The sequence below is a fragment of the Culex quinquefasciatus genome, chromosome 1, assembly GCF_015732765.1.
Source record: "Culex quinquefasciatus strain JHB chromosome 1, VPISU_Cqui_1.0_pri_paternal, whole genome shotgun sequence".
Taxonomy (NCBI): Eukaryota; Metazoa; Arthropoda; class Insecta; order Diptera; family Culicidae; genus Culex; species Culex quinquefasciatus.
In genome coordinates this window covers 112,977,875-112,993,296 of record NC_051861.1, presented here as the reverse complement: position 1 = coordinate 112,993,296, position 15,422 = coordinate 112,977,875, and the positions used below count along the sequence as shown (strand labels likewise).

Below are 15,422 nucleotides of genomic sequence, written 5' to 3'. Positions count from 1 at the left end.
GCAGAGTGTTTCTGTCAAGCGTGTGTCCTCGAGAGAGATTTTCGGCACGCGCTCTACTTTACCGACACCACCGCCGCTACGCGTGCGTGTGACAGGCAGTTTGTTTTTGCTACTCTCTCTCTCTCTCTCACTATTTCTCGCTCTCTTCTTTTGAAACTAATTCTCGCTCTTCTCTCTTCTATCTTTCCTATCTTTTTTAGTAAACTTTAGTTTGGCTAACCCTTTTCTTCTCTAGATTTCTTGCTCTCTCTCTCTCTCACTCTCCTATTTTTATCGAATTTGTTACCGTAAGAAATACCAAAAAAAAAAAACTCACATTTTATCCTTTTGCTCTAGTTTGGCGCAACCTGACCAGGGTCGCAATTAGGAAAAACGACAACAGACCCCCGTTCTCCCTTTCCATTCCCATTTTCCCAAAATAAAAAAAAACTACACGCAGCGGCATTTTGCAAAAAAAACTCAATTTATGTTTGAAAAAAAAAACAGATTCAAGTCACTCACTCGAAATTGACTCGCACTCACACACGTGTGGCATATCTCATCCGTTTGTTTCTGTTTGACTTTTGTGTTCAAGTTTGACATTTCTCCCCCCCCTTCCACCCTTCGTCTTCTCGCATTCGTTCATTCCTGACAGCTTGCCGCGCAAGACAAGAACACATTCCTGAAAAACAAATTAAAAATGGCGTGGCACGTATTAGGAGTCGTTTCCTTGTCTGAAAAAATCACCTCACATCGAAATAAATCCCCTCGCCCACCCCCTCTTCCACCTGGAAAGTATCACATAACCTAGTATAAAACACTCTTTTTTTACCCCTCCCCCTCTTCCCGATTTCCTCAAACTCCTTTCCGTGGAACAACCAAAAAAACTATAAAAAAACAAAAACAGTATCATCATATCATTAAAAGTTTCGAGAGTTCACCAAACTGGAAACGTGGCGCACGCGATTGATTGTATCCTCTATCTCTCTCTCAAACACACACAAACACACCTCTACACACGCAAACAAACTATCTGTCTGCCTCTACCTCTCTCTCTCTCTCACTCTCTTTTCATACAAAAAAATCCGAGTGACACTTACGCATTGAGCGTCCGGATTTCGTTTTATGTTTAATTAAATTTAGTTTGATACTTTCTGATTATGTTTTAATTATAACCTCACACACACACAAGCGCGCGTCGCAAAAAAGTAAGCGCGCAACAAATTTGCATTCAACAAAGGCTTTCAATCACCTTTTCTGATTTTTAAACAAAAAAAAAACATTCAAAATCCACCCCCTTAATTACGGGGTTTGAGTAATCCGTAATCAAAGCTAGCGCGGGGCGATAATCAAGCACACTGAAACAAATTTGCCACTTTTTTTGCGAGCGCGCGCCTGTGTGTGTGTGACTTTATTAGTTTTTATTTTTAATTGCATCTTTCTGCATTTGAGTCTGTATCCGCAAACACATCGAAACACACACACAAAACTACACACTTATGCATTTTCATCCTGCTTATCCTCGGTTTTAATTTCGCTTCCAAACTGTCTTTTGTTTCGCTGAACTGAATGACACTGAACTGGATTAGGCTTAAAAGTAATTTTGGGCTACTCAAAATTGGGTTCAATTTGATGAACGTCAGAGAAAAAAGTTTGTTGAGAAAGTTTTTAGGTAATATTATGCTTTAAATGAGTTGTCTTCGACGAACGTGCACTTGTTTTGAGAAAGCTGTCATTTTTGACAGCTCTGCTGTCAGTTATGACGCGTGCACACTAAAGTAATACTAGCTAGGTTTCGTTGGAATTTAGCTTAGATTTTTGATTCAACAAATTCATTGTTTTTTTGCAAGCAGTAACATAAACAAACTTTTTGGCACTCTCAGCAAACGTCAAATCCATACGGAAGAGATCCGGAAAAAGATCCGGCAGCAATTTTGTTTGGATTGACGTTCGCGGGGAGAGTCGAAAAAATGTAAACAAATCACTTTGTGCGTCGGCCATTAGTATTACTATTATCTAAGAATAATCGAAGATTTGACAATTAAAACGTCACTAAAACAAGTCTTATTCCAATCAAAACAATGTAAATGAGCCATTTGTAAGGTGTAAACAAACAATCCATCCTGCTCGCATCAGATGACGTTTACATTAGAAACGAGTACTGTCATCTGGGGTGATTCGGGACTACAGTCTGAATAGGGACAGTAGTTCTGAGCAGGGATGCCAGATACACAGATTTGTCTGTGTTTCAAAGACTTTTGAGCTTGTGCCAGACATTTTTTGAGGTACACAGACTTTTAAAAAACTTCATTGAATTAATATTTTGTAATCTGTTTTCGTCGAAACTTATTTCGTTAGACTTCAAATGCTTAAAAACGCGATTTCTAATGGATTTCAATGACTGAGAATTGATATATTTAAATTTTAGACAAATGCACAGACATACACAGACTTTTTTACAGACATTTCAAAAAACCAAGTGGCATCCCTGGTTCTGAGAGCGCTTTGAAGCTTCGATTTTGGAAATCATGAAATCTTTGTTATTGTTTTGTGGCTGTTCTAACTGAAACCAATAAAAAAATATATCAACATATTTTGCCAAAACATGACTTAAACAGCTGTCCAAATTCGCCCCATTTGTCCAGATTCAACCTAGATGGCGGTATCTTGTTTTGATTAATTTGCAACGTAGCTTGTCAGAAATTGACAGCTACTTTTACAAACACGCACATTGAAAATTACTCATTTTTCGTCCAAATCGAACCTACTCAGAAATGAGTAAGGGGATCAAATGTCAGATTTGACTGAATTTCTCTTGTAATTCAACGAAAATTTAGTGAATTACTGCCAAATCTGAGAGGAATTTACCCAAGCCTTACATTAGCCTTATTTACTCATTTCTGAGTAGGTTCGAGTTTGCGAAAACTGAGTATTTAAAATGAAAATCTTTCTCAGGAATGACTTTTTGGTGGTCACATGACAGATTTGGGTGAATTTTACTAATATCTTAGAGAATATAAATTTTGAAAACTAGTCGAAAATCTGAGTAAATTTGGATGAAATTTTTTTTGACGTTTATCAAGGGCAGTGCTGCCAAATTTTCAAACAAAATAAAATTCAGTTCAGTGTCTCTTTTTTCATCGCATCCTTTACACACGCACACTTTTACACTACTCTCTTCCCTCAATATCCGCAAGAAGTTGCGACCTCGCGAGTCAAAACCAAAACGAGGGCACGTCCATTGCCTACGTTACGCGTCCCCAAACAGAGTTGGCCCCCAAATGCCCATCGGTGTGTTTTCTGTTCCCTTTTCGTTGGTTGCAGGGCCGGGGGGAGGAGGCGGACAGTATGAGCACCATCTGTCGCGGAGCATTCTCACGTCGGCGGGTCTGGTCGTGGCGGCATCCCCGGACGGTCCCACCGGGGGTGGGCACGGCGTCGACGGGGGCCTCGGTGGTTCCCACCACGGGCACTACCCGTTGCACCACCAGATGTCGTACCACAACATGTTTACGCCGTCGCGCGAGCCCGGCACGGCCTGGCGGTGCCGCTCCTGCGGCAAGGAGGTCACCAACCGATGGCACCACTTCCACTCGCACACCCCGCAGCGCTCCGTCTGTCCGTACTGTCCGGCGTCCTACAGCCGGATCGACACGCTCCGGTCGCACCTGCGGATAAAGCACGCGGACCGGCTGAACGCGCCCAAGTTCGGGACGCCCACGAACTGCAAGATGCAAATGTAAACAAACGCGCGGAACTAGCAGCACGGATTACTACAGGGAACAAGGCACAAACGACGACCACCACGCAACCATCCGCAGCGCCGCCGCACGGCCATTGCAAGAACCACACAGTTTGCAAACACTACTACTACTATCAACAGAGAGGAGGAAACACTCCAGAGCACAGTTCCGTTTGACGTTTACTCGCCAGACAACAAAACAACAACAACAACCGCAAACCGAATCTTTAAAAATGTCAAACATGAAGCCCAGCTTAGAGCGCGATGCCATAAAGAAATCATTGTTTTTCAAGTCAAGTTCCTAATTAAGGCTCTTAGTTATTAAACTAATCGAATATTTTAGCAAACCAACACAAACAAGCACACCACATACTCACAGACACACACACACTCGCCTTTGTTTTGAGAAGCGTCAAAATATCATCAACGCGATCCTCCCAAATAATTGGTAAATGTTTGTTTACGTGTTACCAACCTACTCTTACCATACTACACATTCATAGAGCTGTGAGCGCGGTAAGTCATATTGTGTGTAAACAAAACTCCTCCCTTCTCCCCTTTTCAAAACAACAACAACAACAACCCAGTAACCGTTGACGTTTTGACAGCGCAGTGTTTTGCTGGTTAGGTTAGGATTTTAATTTAGAGAGAAGAAATTTTTCACAAAACCCCTTTCCACACCCTCACACATAAACAAAAACAAAAACAACTCAGTTTCATGCAGAAAACAAAGATGAATGGGTTTTCGCAATGAACTTTTCCGTTTTAATCATGAATAATTAAGCTGGAGAGTTCGAAAGTGGAGTAAATTTCCAAAAACAAAAAAACAACAACAAGAAAAACAATAAAAAATTTCGAGAGAGAAAGAGCGCAATGCATTATAAAATGGTTGTCCAACAGAGAGTAGCGACAATCCTGCCGCAACGATAACACGCAGAAAAAAAAGTGACATTAATCACGAAATCAGGATAAATGCAAATGAAGAGCGGGCGAACGGGTGCGCCCGCTGTCAATAAATTAAAATAATATTGTAAAAATTATCCCTTTCCACAGGGACGCCGGCCTTCGGCCGGAAATGCCGCGGCTAGTTGAAAAATCGCGAATTTTGAATGGCGTTTGAGTATTTTGGGGTTATGTAAATTTAAACTGTCAGCATCTTTGTTTTAACTTGTTTGAGTACTGAGCCAAGCGAAATAGTTTAATTTCAAGTAAATTAATTTTGAAACTAAACCTATTTTCAACTTTAACTACAATCAAGTGACATTTGACAGCTAGAACTACCCAGCTCGGGAGAAAGTGAGTAGTTCCACTTTTCCCCGCGCTGGCAGCCGTCACCCGCACGTGTAGTGAACGCGAAAATGGGTAAACTTTAAGCCGAAAGCAACCCAAATTAACCAATTATTTCATTTTGATTCCATAAACGTCAAAAGGGGGCCCCCTAATTACCCATCACAATGACGGAATGATGAATTCAATATGCTCATTTCCCCTCGCTCCAACATCGGTATTCGGACATCACTTTCGGTGGAAGGGTTAATTATCAGCCAATAATTCTTTTTTTGACGGTCAAGTGGACACATCGGAAATAAGCCCGACCAACCGGAGCGTTGGAGGAATTAAAAACCTGCCGCGGCGGCCACCGCCGGTGGCCATCATTATCATTATGCCATCTGACAGACTGTGTGGACGCTGACGGATGGCGGCAAGCGGTTTCATAGTTGATGTGGTCACGTTCTGGTTGGAATTTTTTTTTTCGGTTCGAATTTTTTACGTTTGCATTTTTTTCGGTGTGACTCCGCGCAACCTGTCGTGATGTTTATTTAAACGGTAATAATGAGATTTTGCGCAGCCGATTTCGTGTCAAATTAAGCGAATTAAATGATCTCCCCCATGGTTGGGCTACCCGTCTGGGTGGGCACTTGTGTGTGGAGGAGGTTGCGTCGATTGGGTATCAATTGAAGGTCGGTGTAGAAATTCTGGTTTTGGTACTCACATTTGATTACTGCTGCTTGAATAATGTCAAACCTGAAGCTGTAGCGATGTCTGACGGTTTGATGATGTTGGTTTGTTTACGATGATACACTTTGGATTGAAGACTGTTGTACACGTTGCTTTAGCGATGTTTACGATGATACACCTTCACTTGAAGACTGTTGTACACGATGTTTTACGATTTGATGAAGTTGCTTTGTTTACGATGATACACTTTCACTTGAAGAATGTTGTACACGTTGCTTTAGCGATGTTTACGATGATACACCTTCACTTGAAGACTGTTGTACAAGTTGCTTTAGCGATGTTTTACGATTTGATGAAGTTTCTTTGTTTACGATGATACACCTTCACTTGAAGACTATTGTACAAGTTGCTTTAGCGTTTTTTTGAAGACTGTTGTACACGTTGCTTTAGCGATGTTTTACGATTTGATGAAGTTTCTTTGTTTACGATGATACACTTTCACTTGAAGAATGTTGTACACGTTGCTTTAGCGATGTTTACGATGATACACCTTCACTTGAAGACTGTTGTACAAGTTGCTTTAGCGATGTTTTACGATTTGATGAAGTTTCTTTGTTTACGATGATACACCTTCACTTGAAGACTATTGTACAAGTTGCTTTAGCGTTTTTTTGAAGACTGTTGTACACGTTGCTTTAGCGATGTTTTACGATTTGATGAAGTTTCTTTGTCAACGATGATACACCTTCACTTGAAGACTATTGTACAAGTTGCTTTAGCGTTTTTTTGAAGACTGTTGTACACGTTGCTTTAGCGATGTTTTACGATTTGATGAAGTTTCTTTGTCAACGATGATACACCTTCACTTGAAGACTATTGTACAAGTTGCTTTAGCGTTTTTTCACGATTTGATGAAGTTGCTTTGTTTACGATGATACACTTTCACTTGAAGAATGTTGTACACGTTGCTTTAGCGATGTTTACGATGATACACCTTCACTTGAAGACTATTGTACACGTTGCTCTAGCGACGTTTAACGATTTGATGAAGTTGCTTCTGTTACGATGATACACTTTCACTTACAGACTGTTGTACACGTTGCTCTAGCGATGTCTAAGGATTTAATGAAGTTGCTTTGTTTACGATGATACACTTTCACTTGAAGAATGTTGTACACGTTGCTTTAGCGACGTTTACGATGATACACCTTCACTTGAAGACTATTGTACACGTTGCTTTAGCGATTTTTTTACGATTTGATGAAGTTTCTTTGTTTACGATGATACACTTTCACTTGAAGAATGTTGTACACGTTGCTTTAGCGATGTTTACGATGATACACCTTCACTTGAAGACTATTGTACACGTTGCTCTAGCGACGTTTAACGATTTGATGAAGTTGCTTCTGTTACGATGATACACTTTCACTTACAGACTGTTGTACACGTTGCTCTAGCGATGTCTAAGGATTTAATGAAGTTGCTTTGTTTACGATGATACACTTTCACTTGAAGAATGTTGTACACGTTGCTTTAGCGACGTTTACGATGATACACCTTCACTTGAAGACTATTGTACACGTTGCTTTAGCGATTTTTTTACGATTTGATGAAGTTTCTTTGTTTACGATGATACACCTTCACTTGAAGACTATTGTACAAGTTGCTTTAGCGTTTTTTTGAAGACTGTTGTACACGTTGCTTTAGCGATGTTTTACGATTTGATGAAGTTTCTTTGTCAACGATGATACACCTTCACTTGAAGACTATTGTACAAGTTGCTTTAGCGTTTTTCACGATTTGATGAAGTTGCTTTGTTTACGATGATACACTTTCACTTGAAGAATGTTGTACACGTTGCTTTAGCGATGTTTACGATGATACACCTTCACTTGAAGACTATTGTACACGTTGCTCTAGCGACGTTTAACGATTTGATGAAGTTGCTTCTGTTACGATGATACACTTTCACTTACAGACTGTTGTACACGTTGCTCTAGCGATGTCTAAGGATTTAATGAAGTTGCTTTGTTTACGATGATACACTTTCACTTGAAGAATGTTGTACACGTTGCTTTAGCGACGTTTACGATGATACACCTTCACTTGAAGACTATTGTACACGTTGCTTTAGCGATTTTTTTACGATTTGATGAAGTTTCTTTGTTTACGATGATACACTTTCACTTGAAGAATGTTGTACACGTTGCTTTAGCGATGTTTACGATGATACACCTTCACTTGAAGACTATTGTACACGTTGCTCTAGCGACGTTTAACGATTTGATGAAGTTGCTTCTGTTACGATGATACACTTTCACTTACAGACTGTTGTACACGTTGCTCTAGCGATGTCTAAGGATTTAATGAAGTTGCTTTGTTTACGATGATACACTTTCACTTGAAGAATGTTGTACACGTTGCTTTAGCGACGTTTACGATGATACACCTTCACTTGAAGACTATTGTACACGTTGCTTTAGCGATTTTTTTACGATTTGATGAAGTTTCTTTGTTTACGATGATACACCTTCACTTGAAAACTATTGTACAAGTTGCTTTAGCGTTTTTTTGAAGACTGTTGTACACGTTGCTTTAGCGATGTTTTACGATTTGATGAAGTTTCTTTGTCAACGATGATACACCTTCACTTGAAGACTATTGTACAAGTTGCTTTAGCGTTTTTTCACGATTTGATGAAGTTGCTTTGTTTACGATGATACACTTTCACTTGAAGAATGTTGTACACGTTGCTTTAGCGATGTTTACGATGATACACCTTCACTTGAAGACTATTGTACACGTTGCTCTAGCGACGTTTAACGATTTGATGAAGTTGCTTCTGTTACGATGATACACTTTCACTTACAGACTGTTGTACACGTTGCTCTAGCGATGTCTAAGGATTTAATGAAGTTGCTTTGTTTACGATGATACACTTTCACTTGAAGAATGTTGTACACGTTGCTTTAGCGACGTTTACGATGATACACCTTCACTTGAAGACTGTTGTACACGTTGCTTTAGCGATGTCTTACGATTTGATGAAGTTGCTTTGTTTACGATGATACACTTTCATTTGAAGACTGTTGTACACGTTGTTCTAGTGTTTTCGAAGAAATTCCATAGTTTAGGAGTCCTGGACGATCCTGAAAAAAAAACATGAAAAGAAAGAAATTATTGAACGAAAACAAACTGTTCTTTCAATGCATTGACGCTCTCTTCCAGCAATAATCTCTCATAAAAAATATTTCAGACAAACAGTCAAAACTCACTCCCACACCCTCACTCTCACATCCCACAAGCTGTGACAAATTTCTTCCACAAGTGCCATATGCATAAGTGTATACCAGAGCAAACCGCAAAACTGTTGTGCGCAAATAACTTTTCCTCCTCCTTCTCTTCTCGCACTCTTTCTCTCTGTTTGTCTCACCCATACACCGGCGCCACCGGCGCTCATGTGCGTGAGCTAGTAGATAAGTCGATTTTCGCAACAACAACAAAACACACATACACAGAAACGAAACTGACACTCGCGAGCCGCGAAAGTCGGCTGCACTCAGAAAAAAAAAACTTTCATTTTAGGTTTATATTTTTGTCAAAATTTTAAGAACGAGCGTAAGCTGATATAGCAAGACACCAATGATCTCCAAGAATACTACTTTTACATACGTTTTTAAAAAACAAAATCGTTTTCGATGCAAAACTAAAGCCACGAGAAAATTCCTGTAACGCGTTACCTATATTCTAAGGACACCTCCCCCTCCTCCCTTCTAAACCGTGTATAGAGAGAAAGAAGAATAACACAACACAACTACAGAGAGATAATAACAAAAAAAACAACAAGCCGGCAAGCTGTCAAAAGTTTCTATTCGTTTGTAAGCGACACACACTCACACAAAGATACGCGCAAGCATCACACCAACACAGACTGCTGCACGGAGGAGCAGCATTTGCGTGCTAGTATTAGTCAGATTACACACACACACCTACACAATTCACTCACACCAACCTCAAGAAGCGACCATTTTGTACGTCATAGAGAGTAAGTTCTTCCTGTATTGTTTTTGTTCGTTTAACATTTAATCTACTTTTGTCGACAGAGCCTTTGTTTGACAGAGAGCAGAAACCAACTCAAATGACACGCGACGAACGTATACACAAACAACAACAAAGCAAGCTTTTAAACAATAAGTAAATCCTACAAACAGAACGGGTGCGTAATTGTAAGGCTTTTTTTTTACTATAAACGTAGATTTTTAAAAACAATCCTTTTTTATAGCGATTAAGTTTCCACACACACACAGACACGTACACACAACAACCACAATTGCAATTTATTCCAAGATAGTCAGTGCGCGCTAAGGATAGTATTTGTAAATATTTGTTTGATTTTAGAACATACACACTAGCGTGGTTCACGTTTCTATGAAAAAGACAAAAGTTGTTATTTTGTCTTGCATCAACCGGAATTTGGTTCTTTTATGTCCCCAGAAGCACTCCTGAAAATTTGAGCCCATTTGGTAAGGTCTAGGAGCTCCAGTTTTAATTTGAAATTTATATGGGATTTTGATTTATTTTCCATGGGAAACTATCTTTTTTTACATTGTATTAGGATTTTTTTTTATAAATCGATGAAATGACTTGATTCTTATAGTAGGAGATAGGTTTTGAACTGGGGAACAACTTTGTAGAACATACCAACATGCTAGGAAGTGACCCTTTAAAGATACAGATACTTTTAGATGGTGGCTTTTGAAGGGGCCAGCCACCATCTAAAAGTATCTGTATCTTTAAAGGGTCACTTCCTAGCATGTTGGTATGTTCTACAAAGTTGTTCCCCAGTTCAAAACCTATCTCCTACTATAAGAATCAAGTCATTTCATCGATTTATAAAAAAAAATCCTAATACAATGTAAAAAAAGATAGTTTCCCATGGAAAATAAATCAAAATCCCATATAAATTTCAAATTAAAACTGGAGCTCCTAGACCTTACCAAATGGGCTCAAATTTTCAGGAGTGCTTCTGGGGACATAAAAGAACGAAATTCCGGTTGATGCAAGACAAAATAACAACTTTTGTCTTTTTCATAGAAACGTGAACCACGCTAATACACACACACATGTACACGCAACAATCAAAATATTTCTACTCACTTTTAGTATTCTTTTTCTTTTGTTTTCTTATTTTGTTTCTGTCATTTCAAATACCCAATAAAGAGTCACGCAAGCGTCGAAAATAGAGGCAGCTTTTTGTTTTGTTTTCCCTTTTCCATCCTTTGTTTACGTCAACTGACAGGAACTTTCTCGCAAAATGGCGTCCAAAGGTCGCCAAAAAACCACAACAAAATCGAGCTTATAGATAATTTAGCGCCAGAAACAACTGGACTGGAATCGATCGACTGTCACACGTGCGTTTTGACACCCGTCCAGCTCCCCCTTTCCCACAGATTCCCGCAACCCCCTTCGTCCTTTTCCCCCTCGAAACACACGTGTAAATTTGTGGACAGAGACCTAGCGCTCTCTGGCACCGCACCCATGAACTGGTATCATCAAAGCTCTGTGAAAATTCTAGGAAAAAAAAAGTTTGATGCTCTCTCTCTACCTCGCACGGACCTTGCGATTTTTATAGCACCTTTGCCATAAAACAAAGTGTTTTCGTCCCCCGCACTCGAAACGTCAAACGTCCATCAAAACAAACGCACGTAATCTGACATTTCGATTGCCATAAAAAGTTGCTATAAAACGAGCAGGCGGCTGTGCGCTGCGAGCGAGAGAATGCGATTAGCGACCGCCTTAAGAAAAACAAATCGTTACGGGGTTGTATCCACTCGATGAAAATACGTATTCCCGGGAACCGATGACAGTTCGGGGAACTGTCAAAATGCACGCTCGCCGAGGGGTACTCAAAGTTGACATTTCCCAGCTGGACGTTGGTTTCCGCTCAACTTTGATATAAATAAAGTAAACCAGTAGCCAATCAGTTGAATTTAATCAGTTTTATTTTGTTTTTGTAAGGTTTTTCCGTTCCATCAGAGTGTACAAAATGGAATTCAGAAAAACACAATTTATAACAAGCTCTTGAAAGCGAAGATCTAAAATTTGGAGACTAGGATCAAAACTAATTCGAGCGAAAAACCTCTCTAACTGTAGAAATTTGAGGGAATTTAATCAAAGATGAAGGGTGCAACCCTTGCTGTAAAGAAACACACAGACTATTAGAACTTTTTATCAAAATATGCGTAGGAATCAAGTATGAAATTGAACAAAAAGCACACACACACAAGTTATCTTCTTTCCTTCAGAATTTTTGCTCTTGTTAGAATTTAAACGATAACTCAAGACACAGGTCAGCAGTAAAGAAAAATTTGCAAATATAAAAATAAAACGAAAAAAACATATTTTTATCGAAACCACAACAAAAAAAAAACAACAAACTCTATATCAAAAAATCAACTTTCCTCTTTTTCATATTAACTATATTTAACTTCTATCACTTTACGAAGTATAAATCAAACGAAGCAGAAGCATAGTAGCAGGAAATTAGTGAACATAACCTGTAAAAAGTATGAAATTTCCTTCTATTCCTTCCAGAAGCGAGAAAACGACGAAGAAGATTCACAGACTCTGGATCAAGACTTGAAAAAAAAACTAAACCAACAACAAACTATTAGCTGAAAAAAAAACACGCGTTCAACTTGTTCAACTTTCAAAGCTTACGAAAAACTCACCCATTCTCATTGACAGTGTTTGTTTTCACCTTACACACAGACGGCGCAACCGGCTAATTCCAAACTATAAATTTGCAGTTTCGTGTGTTTATTAAACCATAAAAAAGCACGACATGATTACACGTTTTGGTGTACTAAGGAAAGAAAGTAAAAGAAAGTAAAAAAACATTTATGTGATATTTTTTTATCGATAAGATGTACCTTAAATTTCGCAAACACTGTAAAGAAAGATTGCACAGATACACTCTAAAATTACACACTCGAAGGTTTATACAAGGGAAGGACTCTGCAAGGAGAGTGCCGGCTGCCTCCACCTTAAGGGTGCGCAGCCGGATGAAAGTCGAATTTAAAAAAAAAAAACAGAAAAGTTACTTGTAAAATAGTTTTTCTAACCTAGTACCCAAAATTTCTTTCTTGAAAAAAAGTAAACAGAAGCCAATATCAGAAAAAAATTAAACCAAAAAGAAAGGAGCCATATTGTTAGCCTCACACAGACATACAAAACATGAAACCACCACCACCCTAACATGATGTGCATCATAAAAATTAGATGGCAACCACCTTTCCTAAACTACTACTAATAATACTAAAAAAACCCGCGCCGAATGCCGAAATGTAAACAAACACACACACACTCACACAAGAACGCTAGAACAAGTCTACTGAACAGAGAAAAGTGAAGAAAACAGAAATAACACATCCGTATACATTGAACGCAAATGAAAAAAAAAAGAACAACCAATATGAAAAACCCTATTTTTGAAATTTACAATAGAAATCAATAATAAACAGATTTTAAAATAACCGCGCAAGTTGTTTACAGACACGCACCCACCAACACACGCCGACAGAGTGACGAACTGTCAAGCGAGCAGCGTATCAATTTCGAAAGCAAGCAAAGTTTTGATTTTTTTTTATTATCGTTTTCAAAACAATTTCACTTTATTATTTGAAGAATTTTTTTCCCGACGGTTTTGATGTTTAAAGTGTGATTGTTGTAAAAAAAGCGTTTATTTCAGGGTGAAAAACCATATTCTGAAGGGTGAGTAAGCGGAGACAAACCAGCTATTATGATGACAGTCCCTTTAATGTTTTGTATTTTTCAAATGAAACTCTTTTTACAATTTCTAAAATGTTTTCTTCTTTTCATTCGCGTGCAGGATGGACCCAGGACGGTGAAAAAAAAACTATGTGTTTCAATAAAGTCTTATGTTTACGAAGTAAAACATCTTTTTATTCATCCGAAACAAATTTATGATGACAGTTTTCTTTAGACAAGTTTTAAAAGAGGTAAGTTTAATGGTTTGAAGATTTGATTCGAGTTGAACTCGACAGTGGACAGTAAAAAAGACCTTTTATATATGACATCGAGGATTTCGATTATATTGAAAGTTTAATTCCAAAATTTCAATGGAACTAACTAGGATTTAATCCCGGAACCCGGGATCCCTGTTGTGAGGTAGAAATCGCGAGAATAGCTACAGAGCCAATGTTGAAAAATATTTTCAAAATGAATTTTTCAACACTAGATTGAATTTTTAACAGGTTCTATCTGCATAGAAAACCCATGGCCCATGGTTGTTTTGAAATTTTACTCTAGAACAAAAAGTTTAATCAAATTTTAACTACAGACCAGTTCTCTACGAAATCGATCTTTATTTTAATTTTATTTATTTTTTAAATCCGGATGAAACTTTTTTGGTGTCTTCGGTATGCCCAAAGAAGCCATTTTGCATCATTAGTTTGTCCATATAATTTACCATACAAATTTGACAGCTCCATACAAAAGTGATATATGAAAATTCAAAAATCTGTATCTTTTGAAGGAATTTTTTGATCGATTTGGCATCTTCGGCAAAGTTGTGGGTATCGATAACGACTACATTGAAAAAAAAAAATGATACACGGTATTTTTTTGTGATTTTTAATTACACCTTTTGTCACTCAAACTTGATTTGCAAAATAACACTATTTTTATTTTTTTTTTTCTTATATGTTTTAGGCGACATCAAATGCCAACTTTTCAGAAATTTCCAGAACGGGCAAAAATCGTTGACTGAGTTATGATGTTACGAAATATTGGTCGCGAAAATTTCAACTTAATTTTTTATGTAAAATCGAATTTGCAATCAAAAGTACTTTAGTAAAATTTTGATAGAGTGCACAGTTTTCAAGTTATAGGTAACTTTTTAAGTAACTTTTTTGAAAAAAGTCGCAGTTATTCATATTTTTAAATTAGTGCCCACGTTTGCCCACTTTTCAAAAACATATTTCTAATAGGTTAAGAAAACTCTATATTTTGCTTTTTTGAACTTTGGTGATACGACTCTTAGTTGCTGAGATATTGCCATGCAATGGTTTAAAAACAGGAAAATTCTAGAGTTTTTTTTAAAGGACCTATAAGCTATTGTCTTTCATATGTTTATAGGACCTAATCAAAAAAGTCTAGAATTGATGTTTTCTAAGTCTCACCCAAACAACCCACCATTTTCTAATGTCGATATCTCAGCAACTAATGATCCGATTTTCAATGTTAAAACATTCGTGAAATTTTCCGATCCGAAAACAATATTTTCAAAATTTTCAAATCAAGAATAACATAAAGGGAATAAAAGGGCGTAATATTGATAACAAATTATAGGGTTAGCAGATTTTGAATATTATTGTGTCATTTGAAAGGCCTTTTAAGTGGGTACTAAAGCCCTATGTCAATTTTTATGTACAACGGTAAAAAAACACGATCAAACAATCATTTGTACAAACTTCCGGACTTTCCTCAAAATGTTTTTTTAGCATAATTTTTGAAGTACTTGATTAAACTACATAATTTTCAATACGGACTTATGTGATCCCAAGACGGATCTAATGAGACCAAAACGATTAAAATCGGTTCAGCCAGTGCTGAGATTATTGAGTGAGAATTTTTCGGTGCACACAAACAGTTATTTGTTCAGTTTTCGACCTGAGTCGATATGTAAGCGGTATATGCACTTCGTAAGGAATCGGTCAAG

At 38.0% G+C, this 15,422-nt stretch overlaps 1 protein-coding gene across 1 annotated transcript in view; it reads left to right on the top strand.

Moving 5' to 3' along the window:
- Positions 1–9,364, top strand: part of LOC6043608 — a 454,063-nt gene extending 444,699 nt beyond the window's left edge. Inside the window, exon 15 of the mRNA XM_038266500.1 lies at positions 3,248–9,364. Within this exon, the coding sequence (XP_038122428.1) occupies positions 3,248–3,722 (475 nt within the window). The 3' untranslated portion in view covers positions 3,723–9,364. The remainder of the gene's footprint in view (positions 1–3,247) is intronic.
- The last annotated feature ends 6,058 nt before the right edge of the window (positions 9,365–15,422 follow it).